Below are 25,126 nucleotides of genomic sequence, written 5' to 3' on the forward strand. Positions count from 1 at the left end.
GTTCCGTTTGGGACTTGAGGAAGATCAGGTTTGGTGGAAGAGGAATCAGGAATTGTATTTGCCATATTAAGTTTGAGGTGACCATTAGACGCCTAGGTGGAGATCCTGAGAAAGTATCTGGATATATCCAACTGGAGCTAAAGAGAGAAACCAGGATGGAAATACAGATTTAGGATCTATCAGAATATAGTTTTGCTAAAAACGATAGTTGCTAATCTTTATAACGTGCTTACTATATTTTAGATACCATTTTAAGGGCTTTATATGTATAAACGCTCTTGGTCCTTACCACAGCTTTAGCAGGTTAGGTCCCATGATTATCTCTATTTTAAAAATGAAGAAACTGAGGCATAAAGAGATTAAGCTACTTGTCCAAAGACACATAGCAAGTATGTACCAGAGCTGGAACCCAAACCTAGGTAATCTGACTCCAGAACTCCTTAAAGCCATGGGACTGTTTGGGATATACAAAGAGACAGGACTGAGGAGGAGGAGGACAGAGCCCTCACGTACAGTATTTCAAGTCAAACAATTTCCTGAGTCCTGAAGATCAAGTGACTGGCGCTGTTTCAGGCTCTGCAGACACAAAGAAAAATTAAGACACAGTCTCTCAAGAAGCCCACTCTGATAGCTGAGCTGATGGCAACTACTTACTCAACATTTACTATGTGCCACACACTGGTCAAGCTTTTTAGACATGTGATTTCACTCCTCCTAACAGCCCTATGAGGTAGATGTTACTACAGCCATTTTAGAAATAATGAAACTGAGGTTCAGAGAGGTTAAATAATATAACCTAGTTATAAGTGACAGAACTAGGATTCAATCCAGGTCCATCTTACTTCAAAATCTGGTCTTTTCCAAGGAAATTCTGTTACATGCTACAACATGGATGAACCTTGAGGATATTATGCTAAGTGAAATAAGCCAGGCACAAAAAGACAATGTATGATTCCACTTATATGAGGTATCTAAAGTAATCAAATTCATGGAAACAGAAAGTAGTAGAATGGTGGTTACCAGGGGCTGGGGGAGGGGGAAAAAGTAGTTGTTTAATGGGTTGAGTTTCAGATCCGCGAGATGAAAAAATTCTGGAGATCTGTTTCACAACAATGTGAATACTTGACACTACTGACTGCACACTTAAAAATGATTAAGAAGGTAAATTTTATGTGTTTAAAACATAAAGAAAAAAATTTTAATCTGGTCTTTCCAAGTATACCACATGCCATAATGGATATGCTTACAGTGCTATGGAAATACTTGTGAGGATATAATTTATTCTGCAATGTGGGGGTGTAGCAAGGAAGAGATCAAAGAAAGTGACTAAGAAAGGACACATCTGAAAGATGAAGTTCCCCACTTTATCTTCACTATAGTTTTGGGAAGGTACATCCATCTCAACCTCTGAAATAGCTCCCATTCCTGTCTGTATACAACTACTGATTACCACAATAACCAGACTAGACCAGGCTCAAGAACATTCCAGCGCCTTCTATCTGGTGAGCTTCTTCAGTCTTCTCCCATTCCAAGTGATCCAGCACTGGAAACAAATTAAGTGTACTAAATTTCCCCATTCATTAAGTTAAAGAACTTCCGTGGCTCCCTACTGCCCTCAGAACATAAGAGGATTATCAAGACGAGTGCTTAGGAGCAAATTACCTAATTTTTCTGAGCCTCAGTTTCTTCATCTGTGTTGAGATGAGTCCTGACACTTGATTCAAAAGATTGAGAATTAAATAAAGACACTGTATACCTTGCACAATGCTTAATCCAAAATATGTGCTCAGTAAAGGTGAGTTAGTTCCCTTTCTGCCCATTCCTACATACCCAGCTCAGTAAGGGTCTTTGGGTTAAAGGATAGAGCAAGTATTTCCAGAATACTTAAGGCAGACAGAGAAGAATGCAAAGGGAAAAAAGTTGCTCATCTATGGTTAACTGATGTTCAGGAAAATACTGTTCATCCAGAACTGCTTCTTTATCTGTAACCTTCTACAAACACAGACCACCTGGTCTTTATCTTATATTCTGTCCTTTTAACCATATGAGTAATATTGAAGTGGTTCAAAATTAAGTTCATATATAAAGTTATACTGTGAAAAGTCTCACTCTCATTCTCTCCCTCATCTACCCAATTCCCACTCCACTCCCACCAATCACTTTATTACTATTCCTGTATTTACTTAAAAAGTTTCTTTATGGGGCTTCCCTGGTGGCGCAGTGGTTGAGAGTCCGCCTGCCGATGCAGGGGACGCGGGTTCGTGCCCCGGTCCGGGAGGATCCCACATGCCGCGGAGCGGCTGGGCCCGTGAGCCATGGCTGCTGAGCCTGCACGTCCGGAGCCTGTGCTCCGCAACGGGAGAGGCCACAACAGTGAGAGGGCCGCGTACCGCAAAAAAAAAAAAAAAAAAAGGTTTCTTTATGCAAAAGCTATCCTTAAATTAAGCCAATGCTTTACAGGTGTGTTTGCAACGTAAGTTCTGGGAACATGGGGGCGGGGGGAGTAGACGAGCAAGCAGCCTAGGTTTATTCATCCTGCTTTACCCTAGAGCAGGGTCCTTCATTCATTCATTCAAAAAAAATACTAATCATATATTGGGCACTATTATAAGCCAGATACCAAGTATAGCATTAATATTAACTGATTACTCTTCAGCTTTTTGCTGTGCACCAGAAATGCATTTAACGCTTTACACAATTGTCTTTGATGCTCACAACACCTTAACGGGTAGGTTACTAATTATCATCTCCAGTTTACAAATCAGGAAACTGAGGCACAGAAACATAACTTGCCCAAGCAAGAGAGAGCAGGGTTCTGAATCCAGGCCTGACTCCAGAGCCCTAGCTCTTTACCATGACGCTCTACTATGGCAAACAAGATACAGTCCCTGCACCCGCTGGAGCTCAGCCTAACGTGGGATACACGCGAGAAAAAGGATAGACAACAAAGAAATATGTAATTACAGACTAAGAAAGTAATGTGAACGGAACGAATTCAGGGTTGTAACTGAATAACAATGGGGACCCACTTTAGAAGAGGGAGGGTTGTGTCGAGGAAAGGCCTCTCTGAGAGAATGACATTTATGATGGCTTGGCAACCGTTTGGGGTTTGCAGTGATGACCCACCGCCCAAGTCACGGGGAAGAAACTCGCGGCCCGTAGAGGCTACAGCAAACTCGCCCAGGGTCCCCCAGACGTGCAGACGTGGCGCAAGGAAGGGAGGATCCAGGAGCTGGGCCTAGGACTCGTACACGCCATCAATGCCCGATGCAGCCCAGCCCTGCTCGGCCCCTAACCCGGAGCCTCTAGCCTGCCGCTGCCCACTGCCCCGCCGCGGCTGACAGCGTCGCGACAGCGCACAGGGAGGCCCCGCGGCCAGCCAAGAGGGGTCGGGCCCGTACAGCGGCGGCCTGGAAAGGCCTCTTGCCCGGCCCCCCGCCAGCTCCCGCCCGGTCCACCCCGCCCCGCCCCTCCGGGCCGGCTTCGTACCTGCACGGCCCGGACCAGGCCCCGGCCGGTCAGCTGGCCCTGCCGCAGCTGCAGCAGAATGTTACCAGGCCGCGGCCGGCCGCCCCATCCGCCCCAAGCCGCCACAGTTGCCGCCGCCCGTCGCCCTCGGCCGACCCCAGACCCAACAGCCGCCGGCGCCGCCGCCATGTCTCCTCGTCCGACAAACAGGAAGCAAGCGGCCCCGGGGCCGCGGAGATTCCTACGGGGCGGCGGAGGGGGTCGCCGCAGCGCCCCCAGTGGGCCAACGGCGGAGGTGCAAGCCGCGTGGCAGGGGCCGTGCGCGCCGCGGGGGCTGCTGGGAAATGTAGTCTTGCTCTCAGGAGGGCAGGTGCGAGAGAGCGATGTGGCGTTTCTTGCGCCACTTGTCCTTCTGGCCCCTCCGTCCAGCATTTCAGTGAGGTCCCCCGAGGTCGAAGACAGGTCCCTGCGTGTGCATTCTCCCATTTTTTGCCTATTTGGGGAGGTTACAGCCAACCGGCTAGGAAAAGATCTTGGATTCCAGACCAGGAATCAGGCCGTCTGGTCTGATTTCCCGCCTGCTTCTTTCTGCCTCTGACTCGCCACGGACCTCTCTGGGCCTCAATTTCCTCATTAGTTCATTCAGTCAGTAGTTCCTGGGAGCTATTCAGCCAGGAAATAGTTCCTTGGGGCCAGCTCTGCGCCCAGCACCGAATGGTCCCTGAGAAAACAGTGGTGAGCAGAGCAGAGTAACTAGGTCCCTGTTTTGAAATGCGGGTTACAGGGAAGACAGCACATCCATACACAGGTGCACAGTAACAAACTGGGTAACTTGTGTAACTGGGTAGGTTGTTGTGATGTTAAATGAAATAATGGAAGGGAAAAGGATTGGTAAATTGTGACATCATATTCTCTGTCAGAGGACTCTTGTCCTGATTTCTCCCCACCAGATAGTATGTTCTGTTCTACTCTGAGCCCAGGTAATCATTTTTTTTTGGCAAACTTCTGTGCCAGGATCGTGGCATCTCCTCTCCTTTTTTCTTCCTGGGAGGGGGTCTTGTAACATAAATGAAAGAGGAATGTTGGGTGTGACGCAATAAGGAATGGTGGAGATTGTGACCCATAACTTACTGCCCAAACCAGAACTTTTAAGAATGAAAGGATGCTATTAATTACAACGGGATAGCAGGTGTGTAAAGGGACTGTTCCTGGCAAACTGTGATTGTGGTCACCATCCCCATGCCCATCTACAAGGAGTGGTCTCTACTCGCCTCCTGCAGATTGTTGCTGAATTGTCTAGTTTTTCCAGAAAGGCCAAAAGCCTGGGTTTTTATGGGAAATCACTCAATTTAAAAAACTCCATGGGCCAAATAAAACCCTATTTATGACCCCTGGAACAGGGAGACCAGGATCAGGTCCAGGTGTACATGGAAGTTTAGCATGTGGTAAGGGAGACATTTCAAATCAATGGGCAAAGAAAAAAAAAGGTCTTAAACTTTACACCAAGCTAAAATGAATCTCAGACATACTAAAAGCTATGTATAACAAAATCAAAGTATAGCTCTAAAGCTGGATTGTGGTAATAGTTATACAACCTTAAGTTGACTAAAAATCATTAGATGGTATATTCAAAATGGGTGGGTTTTATGATATGTAAATTATACCTCATACATTTATGGTATGTAAATTATCTGATATGTTAAAAACCAAAGTATTAAAAATAGTACAAGTGGGGACTTCCCTGGTGGCATAGTGGTTAAGAATCTGCCTGCCAATGCAGGGGACACGGGTTCGAGCCCTGGTCCAGGAAGATCCCACATGCCGCAGAGCAACTGAGCCTGTGCGCCACAACTACTGAGCCTGCGCTCTGGAGCCCATGAGCCACAACTGCCGAGCCTACGTGCCACAAGTGCTGAGGCCCACAAACCTAGAGCCCATGCTCCACAACAAGAGAAGCTACTGCAGTGAAAAGCCCACGCACTGCATAGAAGAGTAGCCCCTGCTCGCCGCAAGTAGAGAAAGCCCGCATACAGCAACAAATAACCAATGCAGCCAAAAATAAATAAATTTACAAAAAAAAAAAATAGAAGTTAATCTATGGGAATACTTTTATGATTTGGGGATAGAAAAGTTCTTCTCAATCATAAAACCCAGAAGTCATGAATAGGAAAAGATTGACAAGTTTGACCTTAACAATGTTAAAATTTTCTGTACAAGACACTATGAACAACCATGAAAGGCAAGTGATATTCTGGGAGACAGTCAATATAGAGAATGTATGAAGGACTTGCTCCGCCCTCTGCCTGAAGTTCTCATCCCCAGGAAGCTCTCTGAATGGCTTGCTTCCTCATGAACTCCAGGTTTCTATTCACGGAGAGATCTTCCCTACTATCCATATAAAAGCAGCACTCCTTAAACTCACCATCTTATTACCTGCTTTGTTTGTTTCTATAGCACTATCTCCACATGACATAGTTGTTTACTTTTTGCACCCCTCCCCCTGACTGGAGTACAATCTTGGTCTTTGTTCATTGCTGCATTTATCTCCAGCACATAGAATAGCACTTGACACATAGTAGGTGGTCAAATATTTGTTTATTGGTTCAAAAAATTAATGAACAGATGCATGAACACCTACAAAAATCAAGGTAAAGGGTTCCTGGTGGTCCAATGGGTAAGACTCTGGGCTCCCAATGCAGGGGGCCCGGGTTCGATTCCTGATCAGGGAACTAGATCCCGCATGCATGTGGCAACTAAGAGTCCGTATGCCACAACTAAGAAGTCCGCATGCTGCAGCTAAAAAGATTCCGCATGCTGCAACGAAGACCCAGTGCAGCCAAAATACATAAATAAATCAATGTTTTTTAAAAAAATCAAGGAAAAAACCAAACAACCCAATAGAAATATAGGTAGAAAGGAAGAGGCAATTCACAAAAGAAAAATAAATGGCCAGTAAATGTGTAAAAAATGCCCACCCTCAATTTTATTAATAGTAGAATGTTGATGGTGAGAACATAAACTGATATATCTTTCTGCAAAGAAATTTTTTAGCAATAAATTAAGTCATAAAGAAACCCAAACTTTTTGACTTGATAATTACTCCCTAATGATATTATTTGATATGATGATGATTTAATGCAAAAATGCTTATTACTGTATTATTTGTGAAAGCAAAAATAGAAAAAAATGTAACAATAAAGTAGGATCATGGTTAAATCTAGTGTTTCAATATAATGGAATATTTGAGCCATTGAACGTCATCATTTACAAAATAAAATACTAAGATTTCAAATAAAATTAAATATTCATATATTTTTATCTGCTTCTAGGAATTTATGTCTTAGCAACAGCTAAACAAGTATACCAAGATGTATTACTAAAATATTCAGTGAGATATTTATATATCAAAATATTGGAAAAATCTGAATATACATTAATAGGTGACTAGTTAAACGAACCACGTTTCATCTACTCAGCAGAATACTGCACAGTCACCGAAAGCAATAGGACACACACACACACACACACACACACACACACACACACACTGACATGGGAAGATGTTCATGACACAGTTAAGTTAAAAAAGCTCATGGAGGGGCTTCCCTGGTGGCGCAGTGGTTGAGAATCTGCCTGCTAATGCAGGGGACACGGGTTCGTGCCCCAGTCTGGGAAGATCCCACATGCTGCGGAGTGGCTAGGCCCGTGAGCCATGGCCGCTGAGCCTGCGCGTCCGGAGCCTGTGCTCCGCAACGGGAGGGGCCACAACAGTGAGAGGCCCGCGTACCGCAAAAAAAAAAGCTCATGGAGGGACTCCTTCCAATGCAGGGGGTGTGGGTTCGATCCCTGGTCCAAGAGCTAAGATCCCACATGCCTCGCCGCCAAAAAAACAAAATATAAAACAGAAGCAATATTGTAACAAATTCAATAAAGACTTTAAAAATGGTCTACATCAAAAAAAAATCTTAAAAAATTTGTTTGAGAAAGCGCTCATGGAAGACCACTGTGTATTATGTGATCTCATTTGTGTAAGAAAAAATCATCTACTTATATAAATTTACATATACACTACAAAACCTGGAGGATTATGCACATGAAAGCAATTACCATTGGGAAATGGAATTAGGAGAGAGGGAAAGAATATTCATTCTCCTAACTTTTACACTATTCCTTTCATTTTATTATAAGCGTAGATAACTTTAATAATTTAAAATGTAAATTTAAAAAATTACATATCTATAACTGGATAGGAAGGTCCTCACCACACATTCTTGAAAGAAAAATAAAGCAAGTTATAAAGGAAGAGGTATATTATGACCCCATTCATGTATAATTAGACATTCATACTCTATATGGTTATATGCACAGAATTACCTGAAAGAAATGTTACCAAAAATGTCAACTGTGGTTATCACAATGTAGACAGACTTCAGGTAATTTTTACTTATTAATATTTTTCATAATTTTTTACATAGTCCATGCATCATTTTTACACTCAGGGAGGAAAAAAAGTTCTTTTAATGCTAGAAATTAAGAAAAAAGAAAAGGGGCTTCCCTGGTGGCGCAGTGGTTGAGAATCTGCCTGCCAATGCAGGGGACACGGGTTCGAGCCCTGGTCTGGGAAGATCCCACATGCCGCGGAGCAACTGGGCCCGTGAGCCACAACTACTGAGCCTGCGCGTCTGGAGCCTGTGCTCTGCAACAAGAGAGGCCGCGACAGTGAGAGGCCCGCGCACCGCGATGAAGAGTGGCCCCCGCTCGCCGCAAATAGAGAAAGCCCTCGCACAGAAACGAAGACCCAACACAGACAAAACTAAAATTAATTAATTAATTAATTATTTTAAAAAAAGAAAGGAAAAAAAATCCATTCCAGGGCCATAAAGCTGGACATTGGTCAGCCGTCTGTGCAGCAGCCAGCCTTCCCTGGGCAATCACAGCCCCAGGATTTCACCCAGAGCTCTTCCTGAGGCATATGGTGGAATATACTCTCATCCTTGTCACAGCAAGGAGACAGGATCCTGACAAATCTTACAGTTCAAATGGCCCTTCAGGTTTCCCTTGGCACTCATGATGCTGGGAACAAGTCTTCCCACTTCAGTTTTGACCCGACTATAAATGTCACTTTACATTCCTAAATTTGAACCTTCCTCAGCCCAGCCTGGCCCAGGCATTCCCCAAAGCTGGCTATTCACTGAGGCAAAAATGATCACATCAAGTTCAGTCCTAAGGTCACTACTGACTAGGAAATAAGGAGATAGGTTTCCAGAAACCTCTGAGTAAAGGTACTCTCCACTTCATCTCTGTTCTGCTGGCCCTTTCTGTAGAAACCAGGTGAGTGTCTTTCACCACCAGAGGGCAGAGCACCCCTCCCGCAAGAGGCCAGTTGATGTCAATTTAGGTCAGGGTTAGAAAAACTGAAGCTCCTTAATAGGCTAATTTTTTTCCTCACAATAATCCCAAATGGCTTAACCAAACATGCTGATACTACTCAGAGAGTATCACTTCTTGTAAATGTTACCAAACTCAACTGGGCAGATGGATTTTCTGGGGCAATTTTTTTAGATCATATTTTTTAATCATAGAAAAGTCATTTTAATCAAAGCAACTGGCACAGTTATATTCAGACCACGGAAACAGCTGTTCATGCATCGTCCTTTGGTGTTATTTCCGACGGTTATATTCTTTCACATCACATTTCTAATGTACAATCTCTCAAGGATTTGTTTCAAAAATGTTTGTTGAGTACCATTTCACCTGCCAGGCACTACAGTAGGTGCTAAATAAAAGAAACAAAGTCCCTGCTCTCATGGAGCTTATACACTTGTGTAAGACCCACCCTTCTTTCAGCATTTACTGTTGGCCAAGCACCTTATTTGCAATATTTTATTTTCCCTCAGCATTTTTTTAAAATTAATTAAATTTATTATTATTTTTTTGCGGTGCGCAGGCCTCTCACTGTTGTGGCCTCTCCCGTTGAGGAGGACAGGCTCCGGACACGCAGGCTCGGCGGCCACGGCTCACGGGCCCAGCCGCTCCGCGGCATGTGGGATCCTCCCGGACCGGGGCATGAACCCGCGTCCCCTGCATCGGCAGGAGGACTCTCAACCCACTGCGCCACCAGGGAAGCCCCTTCCCTCAGCTTTTTGGGGGGAAATTTTCAAATCTACAGAAAAGTTGAAAGAATAATACAATGAATACTCATATATCCTTGCTTAAACTCACCAATTGTTAACATTGTTTTATCTATTTCTTCTCTATCTACATGTGTATATATACATATATATCACATTTTTTGCCAAACCATTTGAAAGTAAATTACAGATATCATGATACTATACCCCAATATTTCAGCATCTATCTCCCAAGAACAAGGACATACTGTTAATAACCATGACACCATCACACCCAAGAAATTTAATGTTGATATAATATTACCTTACATTCAATTTTCTGCAATTGCCCCCCAAAATGTCCCATAGAGTCTTCCCCCCACATCCAGGATTCAATCAAGGATCACTCATTGCTTTTGAATGCCATGTCTCTGTATTGTCTTTTAATCTCTAAGACTCCCCTCATCTTTTCTGTCTTTCATGAAAGAGTCCCTTTCATTTTTCTGTCTTTTCAGTGTATGAGGGTTCACTTTTCTCCATATCCTCGCTAACATTTGTTTCTGTTTTTTGTCTTTTTTTTTTATTTGGTTGCACAGGGCCTTAGTTGCGGCAGGTGGGCTCCTTAGTTGCGGCTCACCGGCTCCTTAGTTGTAGCATGTGAACTCTTAGTTGCAGCATGATGTGGGATCTGGTTCCCTGACCAGGGATCAAACCTGGGCCTCCTTCATTGGGAGCATGGAGTATTAACCACTGCACCACCAGGGGAGTCTCATGCCAACATGTGTTATCTGGGTTCCTTTTGAGGACAGCCATTCTGATTGGTGTGAGGTGATATCTCATTGTGGTTTTGATTTGCGTTCCCCTTATGATGAGTGATATTGAGCATCTTTTCCTGTGTCTTTTAGCCATCTGCATTTCCTCTTTGGAAAAAATGTCTACTCAGTTCCTCTGGCCATTTTTTAATTGAGTTGTTTTTTTCTTGATGTTGAGTTGTATGAGCTGTTTATATATGTTGGATATTAACCCCTTATCAGTCATGTCATTTGCAAATATCTTCTCCCATTCAGTAGGTTGTCTTTTCATTTTGTCAGAAAGAGAAATTAAGGAAACAGTCCCATTAACCATCACATCAAAAAGAATAAAATACCTAGGAATAAACCTACCAGAGAAAGTAAAAGACCTGTACACGGAAAACTATATATAAGATACTGATGAAAGAAACTGAAGACAACACACACAGATGGAAAGATATACTGTGTTCTTGGACTGGAAGAATTAATATTGTTAAAATGACCATACTACCCAAGGCAATCTACAGATTCAATGCAATCCCTATCAAAATAAAATGGCACTTTTCACAGAACTAGAAAAAATAATTTAAAAATTTGTATGGAAACACAAAAGACCCCAAATAGCCAAAACAATCTTGAGAAAGAAGAACAGAGCTGGAGGAATCATGCTCTCTGACTTCAGACTATACTACAAAACTACAGTAATCAAAACAGTATGGTACTGGCACAAAAACAGAGACATAGATCAATGGAACAGAATAGAGAGGCCAGAAATAAATAAACCCACACTTATATGGTCAAGTAACCTATGACAAAGAAGGCAAGAATATACAATGGAGAAAAGACAACCTCTTCAATAAGTGGTACTGGGAAAACTGAACAGCTATATGTAAAAGAATGAAATTAGAACATTCTCTAACACCATATATAAAAATAAACTCAAAATGGATTAAAGACTTAAATGTAAGACCAGATACTATAAAACTACTAGAGGAAAACATAGGCAGAACACTCTGACATAAATCACAGCAATATTTTTTTGGATCCATCTACTAAAGCAAAGGAAACCAAATAAAAAAAAACAAATGGAACCTAATTAAACTTAAAAGCTTTCATACAGCAAAGGAAACCATGGACAAAATGAAAAGACAACCTACTGAATGGCAGAAGATATTCGCAAATATGTCCAATAACAGGTTAATATCCAACATCATTATTGTTTTTAATGCTCAAATTGTCCTAAATTTGACCAGTGGTAGTCCTTTCAAGCCAGTTCCTGTGTCCTTTTGATATTTTCTGGGACAATCCTAATTTTAAATGGTCCCTGTGAGACTTGAACTTGTTCAACTCTGTCACCTGATATGAGTTCAGAAAATACAATCACTCTAGATCTCTGCTCCAATCCCCACCAATGTAGATTCTTTCCTCACTTCCAGAGCCAATCACTCCTTAATCTACAACAGCACTTCCTAACTTTTTGAGGGGCTGAGGACCCTTCTATGATGAAAGCTTAAACCCCTTCTCCCCAAAAAGATGCATACACACACACACACACACAAATTTTGCCACAAGGTTCTTGGCTTGGGCTTCAAACTAGTTATCTCAAGGCTGTTCATGGAACACCTGCTATGTATCAGAAATTATGGTAGAAATGCAAAGGGAAGAAAGAAAGAAAATTAACATTAAAAAAGACCTACTATGTATGTTCCAGACACTGTGTCAAAAGTTAGATACATGTTATCTCAACAAAGATACATAAAATAGGGAGTTAATAAACTAACCAACAAATTGTCATAGCAATATGGAATACGTGCAGTTATAAATAAAGGCATATGGTCATTAAATTTCATCATTCACCAAATATTTATTGCAAACTTACTATGTGCAGGCACTGTCCTAGGAACTGGAGATATATCTGTGAATAAGATAAACATGGTTTGTGCCTTCCAGGGTCCACAGTCTAGTGGAGGAAGACAGATAGATAAGCAATTCCAATCCACACAAGCATTATAACCTTGAACAAGTTACTTAACTTTCTCAAGCCTCAATTTGCTTATGTGTAAATGGAGAAAATAACAGCATCAACTCCAATGGATTGTTCTGAGTTTTATATGAGATAATAGATATAACACAGGACCTAGCACAAAGTAGACACTAACAAAATATTAGCTATTATTATTACATTATTTTTATCACATAAGTTTTCTTGTTCAAAAATATGTAAAATTCAGTGGCTTTAAACTGGCATTTTTAAGGCTCTACACAATCCAGGTTTACCCCCAAGCATTCAATCATGATTCCCACTGTTCTTCCACATCCCCTGCACGTTCCAGGCAGACTGGGATCCTTAGAGACCTCCTATCATGCTAAGGATGAGAGCCCCCAACTCCTGCAAATCCCACATTTTCTTTAAGACTGAGCTCCTACCCTTTTCAGAACTCTGGAAGCATTTCTGGTCAGACTTCTCACAACTTAACCCTTGCTCACAAACCGTTTTAGTATTGCTCAATACTTAGTTCTTGTGGTTTCTTTCAATTTCGTAGGTAGATTGCATCTGACAGAAGGATAAAGTAACAAGATTACTTTTCCCTCCTTTTAACACACATATAGTTCAAAAGATATTCAAAGCCTTATTTCTTTGACTTGTATAATTATCCCCTTTAAAAATTCCTTTTTGGGGCTTCCCTGGTGGCGCAGTGGTTGGGAGTCCGCCTGCTGATGCAGGGGACGCGGGTTCGTGCCCCGATCCGGGAGGATCCCGCGTACCGCGGAGCGGCTGGGCCCGTGGGCCATGGCCGCTGGGCCTGCGCGTCCGGAGCCTGTGCTCCGCAGCGGGAGAGGCCACAGCAGTGAGAGGCCCGCGTACCACAAACAAACAAACAAAAATCCTTTTTGGAAAAAATCCCAAAAAAATCTCTTTTAGGGCTTCCCTGGTGGCACAGTGGTTGGAGTCCGCCTGCCGATGCGGGGGACGTGGGTTCGTGCCCCAGTCCCAGAGGATCCCGCATGACGCGGAGCGGCTGGGCCCATGAGCCGTGGCCGCTGAGCCTGTGCGTCCGGAGCCTGTGCTCCGCAACGGGAGAGGCCACTGCGGTGAGAGGCCCACGTACCACAAAAAAAAAAAAAAAAAAGAAACTCTTTTAAAAAGAAAGAAAATTCTGAGTAAAAGCCACTGCCTCTGAGTCTTTACTACAATTCTTGGGAACCTCTTGACAGGCAACAAATTCGAATTCTCTGGTGGATTCGAGTCTTACAAACAGCCCAAAGTCCTTCAGAGCTTCTAATTTGGAATAATTTTAGATTTACATAAGAGTTGCAAGGATAGTACAAACAGTTCCCTTACACCTGTAACCCAGCTTCCCCAAATATTTACGTCTTACATAACCATCATTTTTCTGTTTGTTTTTTAAGCTGCAGTACAAGAAATCCCACATTGACTGTTGTGCTGCAATCCTAGAAAGCAATCAATCAAATGAAAACAGACCCTGTGAAAAAAAAAGAATAGATTCCAACCAGGAATTAGTGTCAAAAATTGAAAGGAGGAACATCATTTAAGATTCTTCAGCAGGATATAATGAACAAGAAGAAGATTGTAAGAGGATATAATGAACAATTTTATGCCTAGACATTTGAAAATTTAGATGAAATAAATAAATTTCTAGGAAAAAAATCCATACCTAAATGGACACCAAGAAGTAATATAAAATTGGAATAATCCCATATCTATTAAGAAATTGAATCTATAAATTAAAAACCTTCCCACAAAGAAAACTCCAGCCCTAAATGGATGTGATATCTACTAAACTTTCAAGGAAGGAATAATACCAGCAATACACAATTTCTTCCAAAGACCAGAAAAAGAGTTAACATTCCCCGACTGATATTACGAGGCCAGCATAACACTAATAGCAACATAGGCGATAAGGTGCAATAAAAACCTCTAATTTTATTTCATTTAATTCAAACTGCTTTCATTAATAAGGTCTCATCAATTTGTTGCAACAATGATGGGGACATCCAGTACCCTGGTTCTCAAACTTAAGCTTGTATCAGAATCACCTGGAAGGCTTGTTGAAACACATATTGCTGGCCCTACCCCAGAGTTTCTGAATCAGAAGGTCTGGGGTGGAGCCCAAGAGTTTGCATTTGTAAGAAGTTCTCTGGTGATGCTGATGCTGCTGGACCAGGGACCACATTTGAAAACCATGGATCCAGTGGCATATATATTGAAATCTTGCTTGCCATAGCAGTAATATTATTTGAAATGCTTGGATAGGCTTGAAATGTTGGAATGGGTTTCCCAAGAACTTTCTAATTTAATTCACTAAGAATGTTAAAAAATATATCAAATAGGCCAACATTGTTACTCAAAAAAACTTTGAAAAGATTTTCCAAATGAGATTGCTTTTTGGCTAGAAAAATATGAATTTCATTCTTGTATTCCTATAATGTGCTTTGGACTTTCCTTTAAGACAACCAACTAACTTTGATATGATAAACTAAACTAAACTAAGTGGTAGGTCAGCTCTAATCCCCGAAAAAGTTTTTTTTTTTAATTGGCTATTTTGTCAGCTTCCTTTAACAAAATTAACAAGAACATACACATGAATTTCAGCAGAATCTCTGTTTTCCAAAGATTTACAACATATAAAAGAGTATGCCAAATAACATTGTTTTTAGATGCTTCTAACAATTTTTAAATGCCTTTGTTATATTTTCATTTTTCCAGACTAATTTACATTGACCAAAATTGCACTTGTCAATTCTGTAAACATTTTAAATCAAGTTTTGGGTGAAGAGGTTAACTAAACACATAACAAGACCCTCCTTAAAATGGCCTTACCACTCATATCAGACATAAACTAAGTGTTGTGCAATTTGCAACTTGTCTTTCTCAAGTTGGATCACAAAATCTATACCAGACTGTAATAGCATAACAAACATTGCTTCTAAAATCTGCAACAGCAAAGATTCAAGGAGAAATCGTATTATTGCTAAGACATATTTTTATCAGTTGATGTACCATAAAAACAGTACACACCAAAATACATACCAGAAGGTTAAAAAGCTTTTGCACAGGGAAGGAAACCATCAACAAAACCAAAAGGTCACCTATTGAATGGGAGAAGATATTTGCAAATGATATATCCAGTAAGATATTTGCAAATGATGTATCCAAAAGATACAAAGAACTCATACAACTCAACATCAAAAAACAAAATCACTCGATTAAAAAATGGGCAGAGGATCTGAATAGACATTTTTCCAAAAAAGACATACAGATAGCCAACATGCACATGAAAAGATGCTCAACATCACTCATCATCAGGGAAATGCAAATCAAAGCCACAATGAGATATCATCTCTCACCTGTCAGATGGCTATTATCAAAAAGACAACAAATAACAAGTGTGGGTGAGGATGTGGAGAAAAGAGAACCCTCGTGCATTATTGGTGGGAATGTAAATTGCTGCAGCCACTATGGAAAACAGTATGGAGATTCCTCAAAAAATTAAAAATAGAACTAACATACAATCCAGCAATTTCACTCCTGGGTATTTATCCAAAGAAAATGAAAACACTAATTCAAAAAGATATATGCACTTCTGTGTTCACTGCAGCATTATTTACAATAGCCAAGATATGGAAGCAACATAAATGCTCATCAATAGATGAATGAATAAAGAACACGTGACATATATATAATATATAATATACACACACACACACACCCCATGGATATTACTCAGCCACAAAAAAAAGGAATGAAATCCTGCCATTTGTGACAACATGGATGGACCTAGAAGGTATTATGCTAAGTGAAATAAGTCAGACAGAGAAAGACAAATGCTGTATGATTTTACTCATATGTGGAACCTAAAAATGAAAACAAAGGAACAAACATAACAAAACAGAAACAGAGTTATAGATACAGAGAACAAAGAGGTGGCGGCAGAGGGGAGTTGGGAAGGGGAGGAAAGAAATAGATGAGGGAGATTAAGAGGTACAAAATTCCAGTTACAAAAGAAATGAGTCAGGGGTATGAAATGTCCAGTGTGGGGAATATAGGCAATAATTATGTAACATCTTTGTATGGTGGCAGATCGTAACTGGACTTAGTGTGGTGAGTATCTTGCAGTGCACAGAAATATCAAATCACTATGTTGTGTAACAGGAACTAACATAGTTTTATAGGTCAAGTATACTTGAGAAACAAACTCAGGAAAAGAGATCAGATTTGTGGTTACCAGAGGCAGGGGGTGAGGGGTGGAGAACTGGATGAAGGCAGTCAAAAGGTACAAACCTTCAGTTATAAGATAAATTAATACTAGGGGTGTAATGTACACCATGATAAATATAATTAACATGGCTGCATGATAAATATAATTAACATGGCTGCATGTTATAGAGGAAACTTGTTAAGAGAGTAAATCCTAAGAGTTCTCATCACAAGGAAACATTTTTTTCTATTTCTTTAATGTTGTATCTATATGAGATGACGGATGTTCACTAAACTTATTGTGGCAATTATTTCATGATGTTTCTAAGTCAAATCATCATGCTGTACACCTTAAATTTATCCAGTGCTGTGTGTCGATTATATCTCAATAAACTGGAAGAAAAACAAAAACAAAAAAATATATATGCCAAAAGAATAATTTTTTTTCAGGAGCCATGTGAGCAATTTTCCCTTTAGACACATAATATACAACCTAATACAATGATAATAAGGTTTTCTCACTGACAGCTACATCATGACTCGGAAAAATTTGCCCATCACATTATATATATTTTTTCTTTTTTTGAAAATATTTAAGGGACTAAGTCAGCATGTCATGTTTCCAAGTATCTTTTTAATCTTGGTGGCTTTAAGTTTTCATTGGCAAGTGTATCATTACAAATAACACACTAGTATATGTCACTTTTTGGTTTTGCACATTTGATAAAGCCATATATATATATATGTATATATATATATATTGGCTGCACTGGGTCTCCGTTGCTGCGCGGGGGGCTTTTTCTAGTTGTGGCGAGCGGGGGCTGCTCTTCGTTGAGGTGCACGGGCTTCTCATTGCAGTGGCTTCTCTTGTTGCAGAGCACGGGCTCCAGGCACACATGCTTCAGTACTTGTGGCACGTGGGCTCAGTACTTGTGGCTCGCGGGCTCTAGAGTGCAGGCTCAGTAGTTGTGGCACACAGGCTTAGTTGCTCTGTGGCATGTGGGATCTTCCCGGACCAGGGCTCGAACCCGTGTCCCCTGCATTGGCAGGCGGATTCTTAACCACTGTGCCACCAGGGAAGTCCCAAAAGCCATATTTTTAAAGAGCTGTCTTACTAAACTTACCCTTCCTTTTTAATGAGGCACAAATAAAGGCCCCGTCTGCTGACTAATGTCAGTACTTTCCCCAAAATCACTATTCACTGTTCCCATATTTTTCACCTTCTCATTCTCATTTTTTGTAGCATTAAAATAATTATTTAAGGGCAATTTGAACTAGTGCAATAAAAAAATGCTACATTTTTCCACACATTCAATATTTTCCTGATTATGAACTTTCTGAAAAACCACACTGCAAATTCCTAACCAAAACTCACTTGAAAGTCATGGCAATGTTGCCAAAAATAAAATTCTCCCACACTTTCATTCACAACTAACTTCAAATTATGTTGATATAAAGTTAAACAATACTCGATTCTCCCATTGTAGGGTGATGATCGTATTATTGACAGTCATAGACCAGAAAAACAAAGTAGATGCCAGTCCACTGAATAAAACAATCTGCTCCTAACCAATGTATATATTTTTCACATTCCGTCTGTGTCTCTCTCCCACAGCATGATGCAGTTAGCCTTAGTATTGTGCCAATGCCCTTGATTCTTGTCAAGGATCAACATGATACACTCTAACAATTTCTAATCCATTCTATTTCATTACTGTAAAAGTTAGTTGTGACTCATTATATTTATTTCTTGACCCGCTGAAGGGTCATAAGCTGAGTCTCAAAAACACTGCTCTAAGGCACTAAACAAGCAAGAAAGTTTGTTTGAAAGTATATATATAACAGAATAGCTTACCTCTCCGCATACAGAATGCTTCCTTTGGTAAATTTATTTTCCAGGTATGGATTTAGACCACTCTGTGCCTGCAAATTGCTGCTGCTGCTTGAGAGAGTGTATGCTCTTTTTCGTTTCCTTCTTTGTTTTTTGGGGTGGTTTTTTTTTTTGGCTTTTTTAAAAAAATTGAGATATAATTCATATGCCGTAAATTCACCCTATTAAAGTGTACAGGGCGTCCCTGGTGGCGCAGTGGTTGAGAGTACGCCTGTTGATGCAGGGGACACGGGTTCGTGCCCCGGTCCGGGAAGATCCCACATGCCGCGGAGCGGCTGGGCCCGTGGGCCACGGCCGCTGAGCCTGCGCGTCCGGAGCCTGTGCTCCGCAACAGGAGAGGCCACAACAGTGAGAGGCCCGCGTATCGCAAAAAAAATAAAAAAATAAAAAATAAAGTGTACGGTTCAGGGACTTCCCTGGTGGCACAGTGGATAAGAATCCACCTGCCAATGCAGGGGACATAGGTTTGAGCCCTGGTCCGGGAAGATCCCACATGCCGCGGAGCAACTAAGCCCGTGCGCCACAACTACTGAGCCTGAGCTCTAGAGCCCGCGAGCCACAAGTACTGAAGTCCTTGCTCCTAGAGCCCATGCTCCACAACAAGAGAAGACACCACAATGAGAAGCCCGTGCACCGCAACAAAGAGTAGCCCCCGCTCACCACAACTAGAGAAAGCCAGCGTGCAGCAACGAAGACCCAACGCAGCCAAAAAAAAATTTTTTTAATAAAGTGTATGGTTTAGTGGTTTTTAGTATATTCAGAAAGTTGTGTAACCATCAACACTATCTAATTTTACATTTTCATCACCCACCAAAAAAAAAACCCTATGCACATTAGGAGTAACTCCCCATTCCTCTCCCCTCTCCCCCTGGCAACTAACGATTTACTTTCTGTCTCTATGGATTTGTCTAGGCTAGGTGCTTCATATAAAAAGAACAATATAAGTGGTCTTTTGTGTCTGGCTTCTTCCACTTACCATATATTTTCAAGGTTTATCCATGTTGTAGTATTTATCAGTACTTCATTCCTTTTTGTGATTGAAAAATATTCCATTGTATGGATATGCCACATTTTGTTTACCCATTTTTCAGTTTACGGATATTAGGGTTTTTTACACTTTGGGCTATTATGAATAATGCTGCTATAAACATTGGTGTTTAAGTTTTCACGTGGGTATATGTTTTCATTTATCTCAGGTATATATATACCTGGGAGTGAAATTAGTGGGTCATAGGTTATTCTATGTTTAACTTTTTGAGGAACTGCCAAACAGTTTTCCAGACCAGCTTCCCCATTTTGTATTCCCACCTCTAACATATGAGGGTTCCAAATTCTTCTTAACATTTGTCTTTTTTTTTATTATAGCCATCTGCAATGGACTGAATGTTTATGTCTTCCCAAAATTCACATGTTGAAATCCTAACCCCCAAGGTGATGGTATTAGGAGGTGGGGCCTTTGGGAGGTGATTAGTTTCATCCTCATGAATGGCGTTAGTGCCCTTATAAAAGAGGCCCCAGAGAGATCCCTCATCCCTTCTGATGTGAGGTTACAGTGAAAAGACAGCCATCTAGGAAGCAGGCTCTCAGCAGACATGGAATCTGCCAGCACCTTGATCTTGGACTTCCCAGCCTTTGGAACTGCGAGAAATAAATTTTTATTGTTTATAAGCCACATAATGTATGGTATTTTGTTATAGCAGCCCAAACAGACTAAGACACTGTCCTAGTGGATGTGAAGTGGTATCTCATTGTGGTTTTGATTTGCATTTCCTTAATGACTAATGATGTTAAACATCTTTTCATGTGCTTATTGGCCATCTGTATACTTCTTTGGAGAAATGTCTATTTATCTCCTTTGCCCATTTTTTTGATTGGGTTGTCTTTTATTGTTGAGTTGTAAGAGTTCTTTATACATTCTGGATACTAGACCCTCACCAGATATTTGATTTGCAAATATTTTCTCCCATTCTGTAGGGATAGTGTCCTTTGAAGCACAAAGTTTTTAATTTTGAGAAAGTCCAATTTATCTGTTTTTCTTTGTCTACATGTGCTTTAAGGTGTCTTCTAAGAAGCCATGGCCTAATCCAAGGTCACAAAGATTTATGCCTATGTTTTCTCCTAAGAATTTTATAGTTTTAGCTCCTATTTAGGTCTTTGATTCACTGAGTTAATTTTTTTTAATATGGTGTTAAATAGTGGTCCAAAATCTTTCTTGTGCAAGTAGATATCCAGCTGTCCCAGCAAAATTTGTTAAAAATATTCCCCATTGGATTGCCTTGGCAATCCAATTTTTTTTCAAAAATCAACTGACCATAAATATAAAGGTTTATTTCTGTACTCTCAGTTCTATTCCATTAATTCATACATCTATCCTTATGCCAGCACCACACTGTCTTGATTATTGTATCTTTGTAGTAAGTTTTGAAATCAGGACGTGTGAATCCTCCAGCTTTGTTCTTCTTTTTCAAGATTGTTTTGGCTATTCTGGGTCCCCTGACTTTCCAAATGACTTTTAGGATCAGCTTGTCAAATTCTCTTTAAAAAGCAGCTGAATTTTGATAGAGACTGCATTCAATCTGTAGACTAATTTGGGTAGTAATGCCATCTTCACAATATTGTGTCTTCGAACCCATGAACATGGAAATATTTTTCCATTTATTTAGGTCTTTAAAGTTTTCTTTTAACAATGTTTTATAGTTTTCAGTGTACAAATCTTCTTGTACTTCTTTTGTTAAATTTACTCCCAAGTAATTTATTCTATTTTATGCTATTATAAATGGAAATGTTTTCTTAATTTCATTTCTATATTGTTAATTGCAAATGTATGGAAGTAAACTGACTTTTGAATATTGATCTTGTATCCCACAACCTTGCTAATCTAATGTTTTTCTTTTATTTGGGAGTGGTGTAAAGATAATGATTAACTTTAGACTTTAAATTAAAAACATGTACCAGTCAGAATGGTCTCTAGGTGTACCAGTCAGGCACCTGACAGGAAACATATGGCTCATTCAAATTAGGAAGCTTAGAGGAGGGTTTAATAAAAAGACTATTTACGGGCTTCCCTGGTGGCGCAGTGGTTGAGAGTCCGCCTGCCGAGGCAGGGGACACGGGTTCGTGCCCCGGTCTGGGAAGATCCCACATGCCGCGGAGCGGCTGGGCCCGTGAGCCATGGCCACTGAGCCTGCGCGTCCGGAGCCTGTGCTCTGCAACGGGAGAGGCCACAACAGTGAGAGGCCCGCGTACCGCAAAAAAAAAAAAAAAAAAAAAAAAAGACTATTTACAAAGGTATGGGCAGAGTGTAAGAGAACCACAAAGAACAACTAAGGAATCTGGGGCTACTAATAGCACAGCAATTACCATACCCAGCCTGAAAGAACAAGGGAATGGAAAGGTTACCATTTCCTGAAAAGAAGTTGAGAGGAACAGTGACCTTCAATTGGGAGACTAGCCAGCCTGAAGCACCCTGGAAGGAAGGAAGCCTGGGGGACAAATATCATGACATCATTCTACTCCCTTTCACCAGTTTCCTGCCTGGATGCCCCATTGACTGGACCCAAGTAGAAGCCAGAAGGAAAGTGAACCCATTGGGGTAGTTCATACAGGCTACAGGAGTAGAGAACAATTCACCCTCGTGGGGCAGAAAGGGTGGAGAGTACTTCCGGAGGAGCAAATGGAAGATATCCTACAGACTAGGTCATGCCACAGTAACCAGCAACCTCATCAGAATCACTCAAAGCAAGTATAAGGAAGAAAACAATAAAAAATACTGAATCACTATGTTGTACACCTGAAACTAATATAATATTGTAAATTATACTATACTTCAATAAAACATAAAGTACACCTGATTAGTAATAAAATATGAAACTATTAAAAAAAAGAAAGAAAATAATAAAATAAAAGCAAAAATTAGGACAATAGAAAATAAACATAACAACTGACAGTAACAACCGAGTCAAAAGTTTGTTGCTGAAAAAAGAATAATAAAATTAAAAATCTCTGGCAAGACTAATCAAGGCATAGATAACTAATATTAGGAATAAAAGAGAAGAACTTTATGCTAATAAATTCCTAGAAAAATACAAATTTCTGTGGTGATCATTTTGTTATATATAAAAATATTGAATCACTATGTTGTACACCTGAAACTAGTATAATATTGTAAGTCAATTATACTTTAATTTAAAAAATGCAACTTTGTAAGTTGGGGAAGTCGATGGGATTTGGGGAAGGACTTTCCTTCCTCTCTCTGGCCTAGAATCTAGTGTATTCACTGATGATCAAGGGTGTCCCTGAGTGTGGGGTGAGCTGGCCTCGGCCACAAAGAAGCCCTGAATAATGAATGGGATTGTGGTTCTATGAGCAGCCATAGCTAATGGTAGTTGTTAGTTTCTAGATGCTGCCATGTCCTCAACTTTCAGTCAAGACTTGTTAAAAGTTATAGCAGTTCTTATCTGTGCTGTGGGAAATTAAGAGTAGGTCTAGGTCCCTATTTTGAGGCAAAGTAATAAAAGGAGGGCAACAGGTATCCTTGTCTATCAAAGTGGCCACAGAGGCTTGCCCTGGAACTGCAGAAGATAATCATCAGCTGAATTAATGAAGGTTCACGGGCAAAGATGAGGTTGGCAGATAAAACCAGACAAGCTGCTGGTAAAAAGTCATCTCCTCAGCTATTAGAGAAATGGTCAATTCAGGGATGGGGCAGGAAATACATAAGATGAGCCTGAAACATCTTCTTTTACCAGAAAGCAAGGAAGCTATCAAAGATGACTGGGGTTGCATTAACAGGACTCAGGAGCTAACTTGAAGAGAGGCTTCCATTGGCCAGAAATGGGAAAATTTGAGCTTTGATTCAGTGGACTGAAAACCATCAAATGAGTTTAAATCCAAGTTCGAAGTACTTTTTATAAAAACTTCATTGTCACCTTTGGAGGATGCTAGGGAATCTGCTCATTATTTTGAAAACTGGTAAACAAAGGGAAAGAACCAAGACTTTTCTGTATGAACTATACCTCAAGGTAGCCAACTAGTGAATAAGGAAAAGTCTTTCTTTAGAGAAGTATTCTAGCCAAATTAGAATATCATGATATTGTAACCCCTACTGAAATAATGAATCTAGGCAATGGTCAACAAAAGGCTGTTAGTAATTGAGACACCAGATACATGTGCCTCCTGATTGAAGTACACAACACCGTTTATGAAACATTCTTGAAAAATAAAAACAAAATGTAAAAATCTGAATCTGGGGACTTCCCTGGTGGCACAGTGGTTAAGAATCCGCCTGCCAATGCAGGGGACATGGGTTCAAGCCCTGGTCCGGGAAGATCCCTCATACCGTGGAGCAACTAAGCCCGTGTGCCACAACTACTGAGGCTGCGTGCCAAAACTACTGAAGCCTGCGTGCCTAGAGCCCGTGCTCTGCAACAAGAGAAGGCTGAACCCAGCAACGAAGAGTAGCCCCCGCTTGCTGCAACTAGAGAAAGCCCATGTACAGCAACAAAGACCCAATGCAGCCAAAAATAAATAAATAAATAAACAAATAAATATTTTTTAAAATGGCTCTTAGGATAACATATTCTAAATAGAAAACTTTAAAAAAAAATCTGACTCTGATTAAGCCTCTAGATCTTAATATCAATTTACCAAAACAAAAACACCAGAGAGACATTAAACAATCAATTCCACAGGGATGCAATTAGCTAAACCCATAATAGGGGAAACTATAGGACAAACAACCCAGTTTCTTCAACAAATAAATTGCAGTGAAAGTAAGAGAGAGTTCAAGAAAATGAAAAGACAAGCCACAGACTGGGAGAAATATTTGCAAGACATATACAATAAAGGACTGTTTTCCAAAATATACAAAGAATACTTAACTCAACAACTAAAAAAACCCAACAACTTGATTAAAATGTGGGCCAAGAACTTAGACAACTCACCAAAGAAGACACACAGATGGCAAACAACCATATGAAAAGATGCTTCACATCAAATGTCATCAGGGAAATGCAAATTAAAACAAGGAGATACCGGGCTTCCCTGGTGGCACAGTGGTTGAGAGTCCGCCTGCCGATGCGGGGGACACGGGTTCGTGCCCCGGTCTGGGAGGATCCCACATGCCACGGAGCGGCTAGGCCCGTGAGCCATGGCCTCTGAGCCTGCGCGTCCAGAGCCCGTGCTCCTCAACGGGAGAGGCCACAACAGTGAGAGGCCCGCGTACAGAAAAAAAAAAAAAAAAAAAAAAAAAAAACTAAAAAAACCCAAGGAGATACCATAACTGAGTCACTTCGCTGTACAGCAGAGATTGGCACAACATTGTAAATCAACTATACCTCAAAACAAAACAAAACAACTCCCTCCCCCGCCCCCCCCAAAATAATGAGATACCACTACACACCTTTTAGAATGGTCAAAATTCAAAACACTGACAATACCAAAAGCTGACAAGGATGTGGAACAACAGGAACTTTCAGTGCTGATAGAAATGCAAAATTGTACAGCCACTTTGGAAGACACTTTGGTGGATTCTTAAAAAAGGGCTTCCCTGGTGGTGCAGTGGTTGAGAGTCCACCTGCTGATGCAGGGGGACACGGGTTCATGCCCCAGTCTGGGAAGGTCCCACATGCCGTGGAGCGGCTAGGCC

The 25,126-nt window shown here is 40.8% G+C and overlaps 1 protein-coding gene across 2 annotated transcripts in view; it reads right to left on the bottom strand.

Moving 5' to 3' along the window:
- Positions 1-3,657, bottom strand: part of TRPC4AP (transient receptor potential cation channel subfamily C member 4 associated protein) — a gene marked incomplete at its 5' end in the record, with an annotated part of 71,613 nt that extends 67,956 nt beyond the window's left edge. For both annotated transcript variants that reach the window (XM_079720091.1, XM_079720090.1), the window contains one exon: positions 3,490-3,657. In XM_079720091.1, coding sequence (XP_079576217.1) covers positions 3,490-3,657 — 168 coding nt within the window. The remainder of the gene's footprint in view (positions 1-3,489) is intronic.
- Positions 3,658-25,126: the final 21,469 nt, after the last annotated feature.

Source organism: Hyperoodon ampullatus (assembly GCF_949752795.1).
Source record: "Hyperoodon ampullatus genome assembly, chromosome: 14".
Classification (NCBI taxonomy): domain Eukaryota; kingdom Metazoa; phylum Chordata; class Mammalia; order Artiodactyla; family Ziphiidae; genus Hyperoodon; species Hyperoodon ampullatus.